General features: G+C 36.2%; 1 protein-coding gene across 1 annotated transcript in view; it reads left to right on the forward strand.

Annotated features, from left to right (window-relative positions):
- NEGR1 (neuronal growth regulator 1) overlaps positions 1-17,628 on the forward strand; it is an 886,803-nt gene that overhangs the window by 351,675 nt on the left and 517,500 nt on the right. The window contains exon 2 of the mRNA XM_030913644.1: positions 2,477-2,709. Within this exon, the coding sequence (XP_030769504.1) occupies positions 2,477-2,709 (233 nt within the window). The remainder of the gene's footprint in view (positions 1-2,476; positions 2,710-17,628) is intronic.

Consider the following 17,628-nt stretch of genomic DNA (forward strand, 5'->3'; position numbering starts at 1 on the left):
TTTACGACTTCCATTTTGGATTCTGTAGATGGTAAAGCTGACTGCAAATTAGATTCTGCAATGTACCTTGTTCCTTACTTTTTCACCCACTGATTAGTTTCATACAGTTGACAACAGCCCACCCTGTTGCTTTCAGTTTGCAATTTTATAGCAATCTCAAAACACTGTGTTCAATCCCCCAAGGTGCTCTGTGGAAATGCTGTCAAACTATTTCTATGTATGTGTGTTTTCGTTCTGTAGCTGTGCTTTGTACTCATTTAAGAAAACCAGTCTTTAATTTGTAACAGAACATTTTCAAGATGAAACAGAATTTCAGGCCTCAGCAAAATTACTGGTATATGACCACAGCCTTCTTCTGTTGTAAAGCTTGATGTGCCTGACTACTATTAAACATAATGCTGTATTTTCGAAACCTGTTACAGAATATGACTAAATATAAGGCTGCAAATTTGGCCTTAAAATCTAGTAATTGTTATTATGCTTGTCATTATCATGTGGATCTGGTTTTATTTTTCCAATTCCATTTCTCATGCCTTTTACCATATATCTCATGGCTATTTGTCATTCCTTGAAATGCCTATTTCTCTCATGTTTGCCTGGTGCTGCCTACATATAGCATAGCCTCTCTGTCTAGAATGCCATATCTTTTTTTTTCTTTTTTTTTTTGAGGCGGAGTCTCGCTCTGTCGCCCGGACTGGAGTGCAGTGGCCGGATCTCAGCTCACTGCAAGCTCCGCCTCCCGGGTTTACGCCATTCTCCTGCCTCAGCCTCCCGAGTAGCTGGGACTACAGGCGCCCGCCACCTCGCCCGGCTAGTTTTTCTGTATTTTTAGTAGAGACGGGGTTTCACCGTGTTCGCCAGGATGGTCTCGATCTCCTGACCTCGTGATCCGCCCGTCTCGGCCTCCCAAAGTGCTGGGATTACAGGCTTGAGCCACCGCGCCCGGCCAAGAATGCCATATCTTACAATACTGACCTCTTTATCTCAGACATTGCCTATTTCGGAAGGCCTTTCTCTATGCCTTCAATGCCCTGATTCAAGTAACTCTCTTTGATCTCTCATGCATCCTGTGTGTGATTTCATAAAAATATTTTCCTTTCTGTATAGTAATAATTGGTTTGCTCTTGTGTCCTCCTTGCTAGACTAAAACTTTAAGACAGCAAGAGACAATACCTATTTAAATCCATAGATACCTTATAAATGTTTGCTGGCTAAACGAATGCTTTATAAAAAAAAATATTGATCGGTCGGGCGCGGTGGCTCATGCCTGTAATCCCAGCACTTTGGGAGGCCGAGGCAGGCGGATCACAAGGTCAGGAGATTGAGACCATACTGGCTAACACAGTGAAACCCCGTCTCTACCAAAAATACAAAAAAAAAAAATTAGCTGGGCGTGGTGGTGGGCACCTGTAGTCCCAGCTACTCGGGAGGCTGAGGCAGGAGAATGGCATGAACCCGGGAGGTGGAGTTTGCAGTGAGCCGAGATCGCACCACTACACTCCAGCCTGGGCAACAGAGCAAGACTCCCTCTCAAAAAAAAAAAAAAAAAAAAAGGCTTGGATCAATAAATTGCAAAAACAAGCAACATTATTAATAAAAGTGTTATACTAGCTTTGTTATATCTAATGACTACAGCATTCAGTAAACACAGTTTATAGTTTTATCAGTGAAACATAGTTTATAGTTTCAGTGTACAAGCTCCCCACTGTGCAAATCCAAGCTATTTTAAAAGTAAATCCTTATAGGCCAGGCATGGTGGCTCAAGCATGTAAAACCAGCACTTTGGGAGGCTCAGGCAGGGGGATCGCCTGAGGTCAGGAGTTCAAGACCAGTCTGGCCAACGTAGTGAAACCCTGTCTCCACTATAAATACAAAAATTAGCCAGTCCCAGTGTCAGGCGCTTGTAATCCCAGCTACTCGGGAGGCTGAGGCAGGAGAATTGCTTGAACCCAGCAGATGGAAGTTGCAGTGAGCCAAGATTGTGCCACTCTACCCTGGGTGACAGAGTAAAACCCTGCCTCAAATAAATAAATAAACCCACCCTTATATGGTTCTATGATTTCTGCATCTGGTACATTATATTCAGTGTCAGATTGGGTCAGGTCAGTCTAAATCATAGACCTTTACTGCTTCTCTTAATTTCAAACGAAGAAATAGGCTTTAACATAGAAAATTGTTTAAACTAATTTAACTTTATTTAAATTTGTCATCCAGACAGAATGAAAAAGACTTTTGACTAACTTTCAGTTGAAACACACACACACTACACACTTAAAAAATTGTATGCAAGTATTGTTTTACATTTGCATTGGGAATGGAAGGTGTATCAGTATGTTCGTGTTTCCTGAGTTAATGTCTGGTATTTGCAATTGATGCTGTGCTATTATTCAGCAAAAGAAAATAACACTCAGAACAAAATAATGTTGTCTCTCATTTTTATTTTGATTAATAGTGTTCTATCTCTTGTAATTTTTAGGTGCTTTTTGGAAGATGGAGCTTCAAAGGGTGCCTGGCTGAACCGGTCAAGTATTATTTTTGCGGGAGGTGATAAGTGGTCAGTGGATCCTCGAGTTTCAATTTCAACATTGAATAAAAGGGACTACAGCCTCCAGATACAGAATGTAGATGTGACAGATGATGGCCCATACACATGTTCTGTTCAGACTCAACATACACCCAGAACAATGCAGGTGCATCTAACTGTGCAAGGTATGTATTTTCAGAACTGCTATATTGTGAAAGACTATGCTTAGTACTGCTTAGGTATCAAAATGACTAGGAAACAATTAACAATGCTGAAATATTCAGCTGAAATATTCTTTGTCATTGAAATATTTGTTGAAGTATATTGTCATTGCTTTTAGGAATTTACATTCCTAGATATCAGAATTTACATTCCTAGATATACAGACAAAATGAAAAAGTCTTCTGACTGACTTTGAATTGAAAGACACACACACACACACACACACACGAACACACACTTTAAAAAATGTATGCAAGTATTGTAGTCATTAAGAAGTGTAATGACCATTACGGGCATACAAATCCCTACTTACAAAGATAAAGAAATATCCATTAACACCACATTATGACATTTGTAAATGATTCACCTCGTATCTTCCTTTGATTCATCCCTTCAATATATCTTTGAGAGCCCATGATTGATACATTAAATATTTGAAACCTACAATAGATACATGGAAATATTAGAACTTTTTGAAATATGCATAATAACTCTTTAAATGCAGTCCGCCAACCATTCAAATACTCTGTCTCAATCCAACCTCTGTTTACTTTGATTCAAGTCACAATGAAAAGTAGCAGCCTTCTAGGATTTCTTTATTTAAGTATGAAGTAATTGAGAAAACACGTACACAATGGTTTATATTTGATTTACTTTCAGTAGATCATAAAGCATGCTAGCTAACTTTCAATCTCCAGATAAAAACAGAAGCATCAAATTATTTTATTTCTCTTGCATACTAAAATGTAAGAGAATATGTACCCTAAAATACAAACGACTTTCAAGAAAAATGCAATTATTATGCTAGGAGAATGGAAAACGTTTATTTTTTACCCTTTTACATTTTTACATATTTCCTTCTGCTTTATAAATTAATCATGTGTTCATTGTTTAGAAATATTATGCTCTGTGGAACTGAAACTGATGTTGCTATATTTCTAAGTAAAATTAATAACAAATTATGTGATAATGTGGTACCAGAGCATGCATGTTTTATTCCTAGTAGGAAAACTGAGTGAGCAAGTCAGTTGTACTCTCTTTGAGTTTACCCTTCAATAAGTCAAGGCTGAAAATTAATTTAGGTGCATAGCTTAAGTCTGAAAAAGATTACTAATCTATAGCCTTATTAACTGAGCTTTATTTCCTTATGTACAGGTAAACTTGAATTCAAACACAGCTTCAATTGTTAGTACAGTAAATATTTTAACTTTGTGATAAGGTTAAACTTCTTAAACAATTAACTTTAAGGAGCAAAGTAAAAATTGAAAAAGAAGTCAATGAATTTCCTCAATGATTTTTCTTTTTTTTTGCAGATTATTGCAGACTGTGATGATGTTCATTATTTAAAAGTGGTATATCCCAATATAATAACATTTTCACAAAAGTCCATCTTTAATCAGAGATTATTCAGGGACTCCAGAGGGTGGGAGTTAATCCAGCTTCAGAAACTGACATGAGATTGTAAGACAAAGCACATTTCTTATGTTATTCAAGCCTAATCCTGTTCTCTTGTTCAATTCTCTGCCCTTTGACTTGAGTTTCTAGCTCAAAGACTATAAAAGATTTTCATTATGTGAAAAAAGAAAGTATACTTGAACAATAATATGTTCAAGTTAGTTAAAACACAGACATTTTGCTTGTACATTTTAAACTTGTAGATTTAAATGATACATTTCTGAAGAATAAATATATCCCATTTTCCTTTTTCCATTCTCTCTTATTCCATATTAGGCCTATATTTTAAATAATCAGACTATCAGTATTTAAGACCAGCCTAGGTACATGTTTAATTCTCATAGGATTTTTAATCTAACTTTATATTACTTACGTTATTTGATATTGTTCACATTTTTAAAATTGCTACACGTCTTACTATATACTCTTTTTTGCTGCTCATTAGATGATGGTGAACTTTTGAGCAGTTAGGAATATACTTATTGAATGTTCCTTCAGTATAATATTTTATTCCTCCAGAAAAAGAAAAATCCATGTTACTGTTTTGAAAGTATAAGATTGGATAAAATTAAAAGCTAATAATTTTACAGTATTTATAATCGTAATTACTTATTAGAAGTTGATTGACATGTAGGCGTTTTTCATATTACATTAATGAAGTTCAGGGAATACATTAATAGGCTTGTCAGTCAATTCAAATACTACATAAATGTCATAAAAAGTCAACCCCACTACATTTCTTCTCAATGAACAAAAATAAACTGATGTGTACACCTCTTCAGTCCCTAAATTTGTTAGACTGTCTGATGCCCAGGGGTATCAGCATAGTTTTGAAGCTTATGCTCTTTGCCTAACAATCTGTCAGTCCTTTATGCACCAAGATAAAGAAGCTTAGCAACTGAGGGAAAACTGTATTAATCACTGATGTCAAACATACATTGGCTGGTAAAAACAAAGCTCACCTTCAATTGTTGCATGTACTCCAGGGAACTATTTTTTTTCTAATCATTTTGAAAAGGGATAAAAAGTGGATATATTGTCAACACAGACACTATGTTTGAGAAATTTATTAGTGCTTGACTTCTTAGAGCTATTAATATAAATAAATGGAGCAATGGAGGAGGAAAACCACTAAAGTAGGAATAGGAAAACCAGAATTCTAATCTGGAAATAGGCAATTATTAAGTTTCTGAACTCTGGCTTTCTCATTTCAAAAGGGACATAAGACAAGAAGATGTTTAAGGTCCATACCAGTCAAAAAAAGGCAAATGATAAAAACAAACAAAAACAAAACAAATGAAAAACAGTGATAAAAATCCCACTTCAATTATTTGCTTTGATTTAATAGGAAAAAATGTATTTAAGTCAAAAAAGAAAAATATTTTATAACTTTATCGAACACCATGCAAACTAATGTTTACATATAGCCCCTGCTACTACTTACTCCACAAGTACATTTCATTTTTCTTTATATTTTTTCTTTATCCAATGGAGCTGAGTAATCTATGGATTTATGAAATTTGAAGAATGTGATAATTTGGAGCCTGGCTTTAAAAGGGTGGAAACTGGCTAATAGACTTAATAATAAAATAAAATTTTTCATTACCTATATATAACATGGTTTTGATAAATCAAATGACCTATTATTCCCTGTTTCGAACTACGTGATATATTTACAAAGAACTCATTTCTTTGTTTATAAGTGTAAAAGTGTGTGAGGCTGGAGGACTTGTAATGAAGCCAGGGCTCCCTATTACAATACTGTAATGATAAGAAACATGAAATATAAACACTGTCCACCTAAATGTATGTCAGGAATTGTGCTATGGTTAGAATGTGTCCCCCAAAGTTCATGTGTTGGAAAATTAATCTTGAAAGGAACAGTGTCTGAGGTGCAGTCAAATAAAAGCTGATTATTCATTCATGAGAGCTCTCATTAATGGGTTAATATTGCTGTCATGGGATTGGATTAGTTGTTGTGAGAGTAGGTTCCTTATAAAAGTGAGTTAGGCCCCCTCTTGCTTTCTTGTTCTTGTCCATCTGTTTTCTGTCATGGGATGATGCAGCACAAAGACCCTTGGAAGACGCTGGCACTATGCTCTTGGACTTCTCAGCCCCCAGAAATGTGAGCCAAATAAATTTCTGTTCATTATAAATTACCCAATTGGGGATATTCTGGTATAACAGCATAAAATGGACTAAGACGTGGTTCCTACTTTTAGTTCTCCATGACATTTAAAGTCTAGGTTGTATAGAGCACAAATTAAACACTCATAGATATTATGTATTAAATAAGCACATATGAAATATTTATTGCTCAACTCATTCCCTTTCAAGGAAATATACTCTATGTTTTCTCTGGTCAGAGTAGAAGGAGATTTGACTAGCACATAACTCTATAATCAAAATAACTTCTCAAAGATATTTAACTTCTCCAGGGTATTGTAATTTCCTTAGGGTACATAACTCACCTACAGTATTTGTAATAGGTGGGGTGCTACACTTCCCTTATCAAGGGTGGACTTCTTTCTCTAGATACTGGGAGTGTAATTAGAAGACAATATTCAGGGCCCTTTTGAGGATAGTCTCAGCTTCAGAGAGGTTCCTTGCCGAAGTCAAGGCCTGCGTAGAGTAGCTAACATCCAATGACTGCTTGAGGCAAGAAGTATAAAGAACTTTTCCTTTTAGCCCAATGTAGGAGAGCTTTGATGGGCCATTTTAGGTTCAGAGCTCCACATGGGCAGCTGAGGCTATTGTCCAGACTCCATTGCAGTTCTACTTCTTACTATATTCAAACCCATTTCCTTCGTCTTCCATCCCCAGGGGCTGATCACAAGGATATTGCCTAATAAACATCCTGCACTCTAAACTCTATCTTGCTTGAATTCATTTCACAAAGATCCTAAACTATGACAATATCAGATCCTTATCTCTTGCTTAGTCATTATTTTGAGAAAGCCTTTATAAAGTGAAAAGACATTCAAACATCATTTATTATTAATATTCTATTTTATGTTAAAAGGGATTTGAAGTGGCTTATGGAGAAGTATTCAGAACACCAAGATAGATAGGAGGAACAAAATAAACAAGAGAAGAATAGGATGCAGTCAGAGGTGAGGTTAGATCACAAAATTTGTAATATGATTTCCATATACTTTCAGAGCATGGCAAAAATTTAGTTCTAAGATTTCTGAAAGCCAATATATACAGAGAAACAGAATCAGTTATTCATTTCATAGTTCATAGGTTAAAACTTATTTTTCTCAGTACTCTGATCCTGTTTTTCAGAATAAAGTAGCATTTCTGCTATGAGCTATCTCAGAGCAACACAGTGCGGTATAAAGAACATCTCTTTGGTACCCGTAGCATTCATTCATAAGGCTTTTACTTGTAACAGCTTTCATTATATAAGTTTATAAACTTATATAAGTATATAAGTATAAGTTATAAGTAAACTTATAAGTTTACTTATAACCTGAAGTGCAGGGAAGTAAAAAAATAAATTTAAAAATAAATTCAATAAGATGCCATTCCAATAACAGGGAGATAGCTTTTTGATTACCACCTTAATCTACAAATGAATTTTAGAACCTATTCTTCTTAGGCAAAACTCCACAAATATTATTTTTCCCAATTAGTCGTTGAATAGTAATTCAAGTGCAGATACTGCAGAGTTATACTTACCAATGATTATCTGGAGAGCAACTACTCTATGTGGCCACAAGTATAAAGCCATAGTCTCCAAAGATTAGTACATCTTTGTCTAATGTTAACATCCTTGGCCTAGCGCAGTGGCTCAAGCCTGTAATCCCAGCACTCTGGGAGGCCAAGACGGGTGGATCATGAGGTCAGGAGATCGAGACCATCCTGGCTAACACGGTGAAACCCCGTCTCTACTAAAAAAATACAAGAAACTAGCCGGGCGAGGTGGCGGGCACCTGTAGTCCCAGCTACTCGGGAGGCTGAGGCAGGAGAATGGCGTGAACCCGGGAGGCAGAGCTTGCAGTGAGCTGAGATCCGGCCACTGCACTCCAGCCTGGGCGACAGAGTGAGACTCCGTCTCAAAAAAAAAAAAAAAAAAAAAAAAAAAAAATCCTTTTAATGAATAGTAAGGCCTTGACAAGATGCACACTGAAAGAGAAGAACATCACACTCTGTTCCAGTTTGAGCTGATGGGAATAAACAGCATCACAGGACATGGGCCTGCTTTTTACTGAAAGACCGAAAGGAGGAAAAAAAAAAAAAAACCAGTAGTGGTGAGAAAAGCATGAAAGAATACATACATTAGACAATTCAAGCCATTGTCTTGCAACAGTGAAAATTTCAAAATTTTCAACAAGTCAAAAAATGAAACCAAAGAAAAATTATCTCCACTAACAAAAATTTTACAGAGCTACAGATGTTGAAAACAGTCATTGTCTGGATGCAATAATGGCTCACAACAAGACTCTTGCATTGGATCCTAGTCTGTTTTATTCAGGATCTATTTTTACCTGTGGAGGAGATCAAAATTATACATGGGAACCCAATCTTGGACATGCTCTAAAACACAAACAAATGGACAAAGAGTCAAACCACATGCTGTTAATATTTTTAGCATGGAAACAAATAATAACCCATTGAAATAAAAATGGCTTAATTACCTGTTACATAATGTTACCCTACCCAAAATATCTTTATCTTTAAGGAATGCACCTTCATACTTACAAAACATAATCTTAGGTAAATGAAAAAAGATAACTTGTTAGTGGAGCTACTACCAGTTAAAACTAGGAGTAGGTCTCCCAAAATTGTCCATGTTTTTTGTACATGATCTATAGCTTCTTTATAACATTAACTACATAACAGAGCTACATTTCTAAGTACATATATGATAAATACATGTTATTTATCTGCTTGTAAGAAAATGCTTATTATTTGCTCTCTAAAATTTGGCTAAAAGTGATCTCAAATGTTTAAGATAAAAGTTACATGGATAAGGTGTACATACTCATTCTCATTCCCTTTGCAGGGGATTCCGACCTGTTCTACCATAAATCATTCTTTACTTACCCAATTTACATTATAGTGCAGGTCCAATGGAAGTCAAATTATACTGAGCTCAGGCGGACTAATCAATACCTGACTACTGATCACAGGGTGAAAGACCAAATAAGTTCAGTTACTGATGAAAATAAGATTGTATTAGTCCCTACAGATTTTCCCCACAATGAAGTAGTAATGATGGAACCAGGTCTAAGAACATTCTGTTGTTTTTTCTATTTCTATTTATCTGAAATGGCCAGTTTTGCAACTTATGAAGACAGGATCTTATTAGCATTTTGGAAGATATGCCTCATTAGTTAATAGGATGATGATTAAATAGATAGATAGATAGATAGATAGATAGATAGATAGATAGATAGATAGATATGTTCTGTTTTGTTTTTTCTGAGACAGTATCTCACTCTGTCCAGGCTGGAGCATAGTGGCTCAGTCTTGGCCTACTGCAGCCTCAACCTCCCTGGCCTCAGGTGATCCTCCCACCTCAGCCTCTCATGTGCTGGGACTATAGGTGCACACCACTCTGCCTGGAATTTTTTTCTTTTTTTTCTTTCTTTTTTTTTTTTTTTTTTTGTAGAGATTGTATCTTGCCATGTTGCCCATGCAGATCTCAAACGCCTGGGCTCAGGTGATCTACCCACCTTGGCCAACCTCCCAAAGTGCTGGGATTACCGACATGAGCCCCTACGCCTGGCCAGGACTATCATTATATTCCCTGAGTACTTTATCCACTGGGAAATACTTAATCTGTTGAAATATATGAAGCAGTATTATTGAGGTCTAGAGAGACAATGGTCTGATATCTAAACAATTTAGTATAGTTATGCCTAATTTGAGAAACTTGGGAAAAATATGTTTTTCAGGTGTCATTCGTGATCTTAGACTTCAGCAAGATTATTTCCACAAATATACCTTCACAGACAAATTCAGAATGAAGGTTATTTTCCCAAATGTACCTTCACAGACAAATTCAGATCTAAGATTATTTCCCCAAATATACCTTCACAGAAAAACTCAGGTTCACCATCTGTGCTTATGTGGGGTAAGCTTTTTTAGGCAAGGAAATATTGCATAACAATTTAAAAAATTAATGCATTTTGCAGGTGGACATTTTCAGCTTTCTTTTCACACAATCCCTTCTGGCTAGAATTGCTATGGTTACATGGCAGGATATATCAGACCAGATTCTAGGAATTTATTACCTCACTTTTCTGTGAATATACTGACATTCATTAGGTTATGGGTTTAGCTACTATGATTTATAAGATATAAGGTGAATTGAGCTACTTTTAGTAAAATTCTTTTTTTTTTTTTTTTTTTTTGAAACAGAGTCTCGCTCTGTCGCCCAGGCTGGAGTGCAGTGGCGCGATCTCGGCTCACTGCAAGCTCCACCTCCTGGGTTCAAACGATTCTCCTGCCTCAGCCTCCCGAGTAGCTGGGACTACAGGCACCCGCCACCACGCCCGGCTAATTTTTTTGTATTTTCAGTAGAGACGGGGTTTCACCGTGTTAGCCAGGGTAGTCTCGATCTCCTGACCTCGTGATCCACTCGCCTCAGCCTCCCAAAGTGCTGGGATTACAGGCGTGAGCCACCACGCCCAGCCTAAAACACGCCCAAGCTTGTTTTAATACAACCTTGTCTTCCAGAATACACATTTTTTCTTCTAAATATTCTAATATTCAGAATTATCAAACATTACTTTTCTACAGTTGGGAATAAAAAAGTAGCAGAAAGAGAAAGTACATTTCAGTAAATAGTATTTTGCTTCCAAAAGATTTTCTATGTAAATATATGGATAATATTTTCCTAAGCAAAATGATCACGTGAATTTTTATATATTGCCTAATGTAAGGTCTGATATTGGAACAATACTGTAGATCAAAACTATGCCAAAATTCATAATGCACTTCTTACTCTACACAAGGGGAATTACTAAGTTAATAATATTGTCTTATACATTTTCAATTTGTTGTTATTTGCCAAGGAAAGACAGGTAGAGAAAAGCAAACAAAACAAAACAAAACAAAACAAAACAAAAAAACATATTGATAGCCACTGCACATTGTCGGCTTCCATCTGAGTCATATCTTTTTCTTTTCTATAGAAGGAACTTTGTGAGTTCATAGCAGAAGGAAGGAAGGAGCACTATTGGGATTTAAATAAGTATCTTTGCTAACTAGGAAATTATACCAGCAAGGAAGATTCTACTTCACTGCCTTGAATCTACTCATGAGATGAGTAATACGTTGAGAGGGTGGTAGAAGAGGGGCAAAAATCAGATAATTATACAGCTTGTGGTCAGTGTTGATGAGGAGAATTGTTGCCCTACTTTATCCTTTTTTTTTTTTTTTTTTTTTTTCAAGTTTTAAGCTTGAATCACAGTGGCAAGTATTCCATAAAAACGTATGTGGGCATAGGATATATAAGAAAGAAGAAGAATATTATGTATTATTCATTTGGAGACTAAGGCAGTATTTCTGTTTTTGATAACACACAGTCCAAAATACCATTTGAAAATAATTTAAAGTAATTATCCCTTTAAGCAAGATTTGCTGCCTTTAAAAGTTCCTTTAATGATTAATGGATATTTCTTACAATTCCTGAAGCACAGAGTTTGAAAAGTATGTCAGAGCTCAGCAGACTGATCCCATTTTCATATTCTTGGTAGTAATTCTTAGTTTTGCATGTGCAATCTGTATTGGAGAATGGTTATATTTGTTGCCTGTCTTTGAGTATATTCATTTTGTTTTTAAAAAAAAAACAAAGAAAATAACTGTGTAAGTAATACATGTCAAATCCCAGTGCAATGTACACTATCACTATGAAAATCTCTCTATAAATAAAAGATTACCAACCTCTAGCTGGCCTATTTATTTTAAGAAACACTGCAAATAAAACCTATGTCTGGTGAAGTAACTTATGTTCTTAGAGTCATTGTAATGGGATTTGATATATGAAATATTTTTTCTGTTTTTTTGTGTGTGTTTTTTTTTTCTTCCCCAAATCACGTACATAATTAAGATATCACTATAAAGACAATTAGGAATTTACTGTTTTCATTAGTTAAATGCCAACTGACAATACTTCTTGTAACCTTTATGTGAAGCAAAGATACAATTTCAGAGGAGAAAATTTGAATCTGCTAATACTGTTTACTGTATTATCTGTAGTAGAAAAATAAGAATTAATCATATATAGCACCAACAGGAAAATGGACACAATTAAAACTGGTGGCAAAGCTTCGTTTGCAGAATTAGAGGGAGGTTATATTCCAATATCTCTCTTCCCCATACTTCACCCCCCATCCCTTCAGCATCTTCTGGTTAGTAATCTAGCAAGAGTAATAGAAAGACTTGGGAAACAGGGACCATGCACCTGCACCAAGTTGTCAGTTTTCTAACCCACATTGGTAGGTTTGCGTTTAGACAAGTGGCCCTTAAACAGTTTGTGGTCATGAACCCATTTGAAAATCTGATGAAATTTGTAGACCCCTTCTCTGGAAAAATACACATACCTTTAGCATACTTCTTTACATGAGCACAGGCTTATGAACTCCCTAAATCTATCTGTGGACTCCAAGTAAGGTCTCAAGTCAACTTCTTGAGCATGATGACTAGGTCTTATTTTATTTTATTTTATTTTATTTTATTTTATTTTATTTTATTTTATTTTTTGACTCTCAACAGGATGGTGTCTGACAAATGTTAGAAACTCAGTAGAGTTTTCTTGTTTTTATAAATGCACGTATTTCTTTCTGCCTAGCTTCTTGCCAGTCACTTTTCTTAAACTGTGACTTAGTATGTTGATGTTATCTTTAGGACATAAGACCATGAATGCTGACATAATAAGAAACATAAATAAATTAAAAGCATTAGTTAAACATTCATGTCTTAGATTGCTTATTTTTATTTGAGGCTAAAACCTTCTTATCTTCTGCTAATTTCCATATTTTCACAAATGTAGAATAGTGAATGCATGTTGTGGTAAAAAGTAACAAATAAGACACCAGCCTTCTTCTACAAAATATATTCTACCCTAGTAATGTTTTTTTTGTTTTTGTTTTTGTTTTTTTTTTTTTTTGAGACGGAGTCTCACTCTGTCGCCCAGGCTGGAGTGCAGTGGCGCGATCTCGGCTCACTGCAAGCTCCGCCCCCTGGGTTCACGGCATTCTCCTGCCTCAGCCTCCCGAGTAGCTGGGACTGCACTTGCCACCACGCCCGGCTAATTTTTTTTTTTTTTTTTTTTTTTTTTTTGTATTTTTTAGTAGAGACGGGGTGTCACCGTGTTAGCCAGGATAGTCTCTATCTCCTGACCTCGTGATCTGCCCGTCTTGGCCTCCCAAAGTGCTGGGATTACAGGCGTTATTTTGAGAAAAAATATACTTTACATGGGACAGAGTTAGCTACAAAGACCGTAGCCAAATGTTTCTAATGCCAAATCCAAACAAGAGTTTAACATTTAAGAGGAGCCAACAGTTACACAATTATAGGTGATGGACACTTTTTAAAATGAAATATTGAAGACTTGAGGAGGGACAGATTTTGCAGCTATTTATTAGTGCAGAATAAAGTGAGATGTGTTGTTATTCACTCTGCTTAGGACTTGTTCATTTTAAGTGAGCCCATTTTAAAAGAGCAGGTAGGATGACTTCAGTTTAAATCAATAAAGACTTATGAAGTCTCACTTAAATTCAATACCAACTTTATGCAAATAACTTTGCACATGCATTCATTCATTACCCCTTGTGGGAGGCCGAATGATACAGTCTCCAAATATGACTACATCTTCATCTCCAGAACCAAAGAATTTGTTAAGTGGCAAGGAAAAATGTAATCCGATCTTAAGACAGGGCTATCCTATAATCCTAGCACTTTGGGAGAACGAAGCAGGAGGATCACTTGAGACCATCCTGGACAACAGAGGGAGAGCCTTTTTCTACAAAAAAAAAAAAAAAAAAAAAAAAAAAAAAAATTAAATAGCTGCTGTGGTCCCAGCTACTTTGGAGGCTGAGGTGGGAGGATTGCTTGGGCACAGAAAGTGGAGGCTATAGTGAGTGGTGATCGTGCCACTGCACTCCAGCCTGGGTGACAGAGCGAGACCTTGCCTCAGAAAAAACAAAACAAAACATCAACAACAAACAAACAAAAAAACAAGTGCCTATTAACTTAGATTATCCACTCAGGCCCAGTGAAATCACATGGGCCCTTAAAAGTGGAAGAGGAAGGCAAAAGAATGGTCAGAGGGAGCTGACTGCTGATGAAGACCAGATTGAGGACTCAACCTACAATGGCTGGATTTAATGATAGACGAAGGGGACCCTGAGCCAAGCAATCTGGATAGACTTTAGAAGCCAGACAAGTCAAGGAAATGGATTCTCCTTTGGAAACTTCAGAAGGGAATTCAGCCCTGCCAACACCTTGAGTATAGCTGAGTGAGACATGTCTAGCCTAACAGACATGTAAGATACATTTGTGTTGTGTTAAACCACTAGATTTGTGATACTTTGTTATGGCAGCCAATAGGAAAACTAATACACTCCACATGCACATTCACACATATACACACTTTAAAATAAAGGTACCTTTATATTTATCTAGAATAAGTTTCTTAACCTCAGTACTACTGACATTTTGGGCCATATGAGTGTGTGTGTGTGTGTGTGTGTGTGTGTGTGTGTGTGTGAGAGAGAGAGAGAGAGAGAGAGAGAGAGAGAGAGAGCGAGAGAGAAAGTATTGCTGTACAAGTGTAGGATGTCCTGACCTCAACATATGGACACTAGCAACATTCTCTGGTTGTAACACTTAAATGTCTGCTGGGGCAATAATCACCCCTAGTTGAGAACCACTGATGGAATGGAAGACACATGCTTTAATTTTCAAATGCATGGTAGGTTGTGACAAGCTCCATGAAAATATAGATCATATCCATCTTACTGACCTAACCTGAGTGAGTATAACAGGGGCTGGCATATAAAAGGGGCTGAAATAAATATTTAATGGATGATAGAATGAAGGAGTGAAGTCTCTTAGAGTATAAACAGCCAATGACCAGAGAAAATTCTTCTGAATTTTTTTCTCTCTGATCTGTTTCCCCTGTTGACACTAGTGAAGATCAGTAGAACTAAGTAGTTTGGCATGGCATAAGTATTAGATTGACCTCAAGTCACATTCACTTTTAATATTTATAAAGTGTATGAACTTGGTTAAGTCTCTTCATCTGTTTAACACTCACCTCCATCCTCCGAGAAGTAAAAAGTAATCGCCAGCTCTCTGGTTTGCTGTAAAAATCTAAAAAACAATTAGATACATATTTTTGAGGTGTCTGACTCAGAGCAGGTATTCAATCTGAGTTATAATCTTTCTTTTTCCAAAGAGCTAATAGTGTGCATATAGGTCCTTTCTTCTTTCTCCCTTTGAATTAGGATGCAATTGATATTGCTCTCACTGATTCCAAGTGATCTTTACTAAGAATTTAGACAACAAAGTTAGACTGTAAAATATTAATAAAATTGATTACTCTTTCTTCTCCTGGATAAATTCTATGTGAAAAAGATACAATAAATTTATATCAACGTTAAGGTTTTGAACTAACATAATTGAAAATAATCTTACATTTTTTGGAAAACTTCTACCTAAAATTAATGGAAAGATATTATGCATTCATTTTTGCCTATTTGATCCCAAAGCTATTCTCTGCACCTCTCTTGCTATGCTCTATGTCACCCTCACACCAGAAGGTGCATTCCCATCCCTCTATGTTTTTTGGTTTCTGGCAGGGTTCACTCAATGAGAGATACTGGCAAGCGAGTGATTGTAGACTGGGGGAAGAGAGAAATCAAGCTATTTTCCTCTCTCTTATTGCCACAGGCAGTGGTGTCTCCTGCAAAGCCTTTTATTTCCTTGGCTCCAGGTTCAGCTGGACAGTCCATCCTCCTGCTGGCATAGCTCACACTGGGAAACCCCATGTCATGGGCCTGGCTGCTATTGAACAGTCCTGACCTTTGGGCTCTGGCAATGAGACCTGTTTGCAAAAGTATTAGTGACTTCTTCTTGTTACAAATCTCTGATGTCCTCTCCTTCATGTGCTCTGGCTTCTTAGACTTTCATCGCTTATGTAAAAACTTTTCTGTATTAGTCCATCCTTTTTCTGAAATACAGTTGACACTTGAACAACATGAGGGTTAGGGGCAGTGACCTCCTACGGAGTCAAAAATCTGTACATAACCTTTGACTCCCCCAAAACTTTATTAGTAGCCTACTATTGACTGGAAGCCTTACCAATAACATACATAGTCAATTAACACATATTTTATGTTAATACATATATAAATATGTATATGTATGAACCATGCAATGGTATTCTATATCTATTATACTGTATGTATAAGAATATATATATGTGTATTCTATACTGTATTCCTACAATACAGTAAGCTAAGGGGAAGAAAATGTTATTAAGAAAATCATAGAGAAGAGAAAATATATTTAGTATTCATTAAATAAAAGTGGAACATCATGAAGTTCGTTATGCTCATCTTCACATTGAGTAGGCTGAAGCAGAGGAGAAAGAAGAGGGGTTGGTCCTGCTGTGTCTGGTGGCAGAGGTGGAGGAAAATCCAAGTGTACATGGACTCTTGAAGTTTAAACCTACATTGTTCAGGGTCAAATGAACCCAGAGTGGTTTCTATTTTCCTGACTGTATCCAGACTGATACAGCTTTTTCTTAAAACTTCAAGTGGTTTTGAGTTGTAAATATTCCCAAAAGGCAAGTGTTTAAGCTCTATCCTTTATATAGTTAACCATTTTATGTAATGATAATTACTGCCTTACATTCCAGGAAAAATACGTCTCATTCCTGAATATCAAAAGCAAATTTAAAAACAAATTTTAAAATTAATTTCACATATATTGGGATCTCAGATTTATTAAACTAATTATTAGAAAGTAAGATAAATTGGGGAAAAGCTAAAAGTATGCATAATTATTAAATGCTGGCATTTATGTGAGCCTTGGGCTTCTCTTTATTAGCTTTTTGGGTGCAATTATCATTAACATTTCAGTTGCATCCTTAATGAATATTAGAGCTACAAATACACAATGGCATGAGTGAAAATAGGAGTCTTTCATTACCACACAGACTGAAACTTTAAGAAAAATAACTTACAGAGAGGCTGTAGAGCTGTGATTGTATATTTACCCTGGGAGCTATGAGCTGTCTAGAAGTATTCTGAGCTTTGATTTTTATAGCTGCACCTGTGCCAGGTGGAGAAACTAATGAAGAGCAATTTGGGCCTCTTCAGTAAACCAGTTAACTGAGTTTGGACACTAACGCTAAAGCAACTTAGCCACATTCTTTGAGCATTTGCTTTGTGCTAAGCATTGTT

Source organism: Rhinopithecus roxellana, chromosome 12 (assembly GCF_007565055.1).
Source record: "Rhinopithecus roxellana isolate Shanxi Qingling chromosome 12, ASM756505v1, whole genome shotgun sequence".
NCBI lineage: Eukaryota > Metazoa > Chordata > Mammalia > Primates > Cercopithecidae > Rhinopithecus > Rhinopithecus roxellana.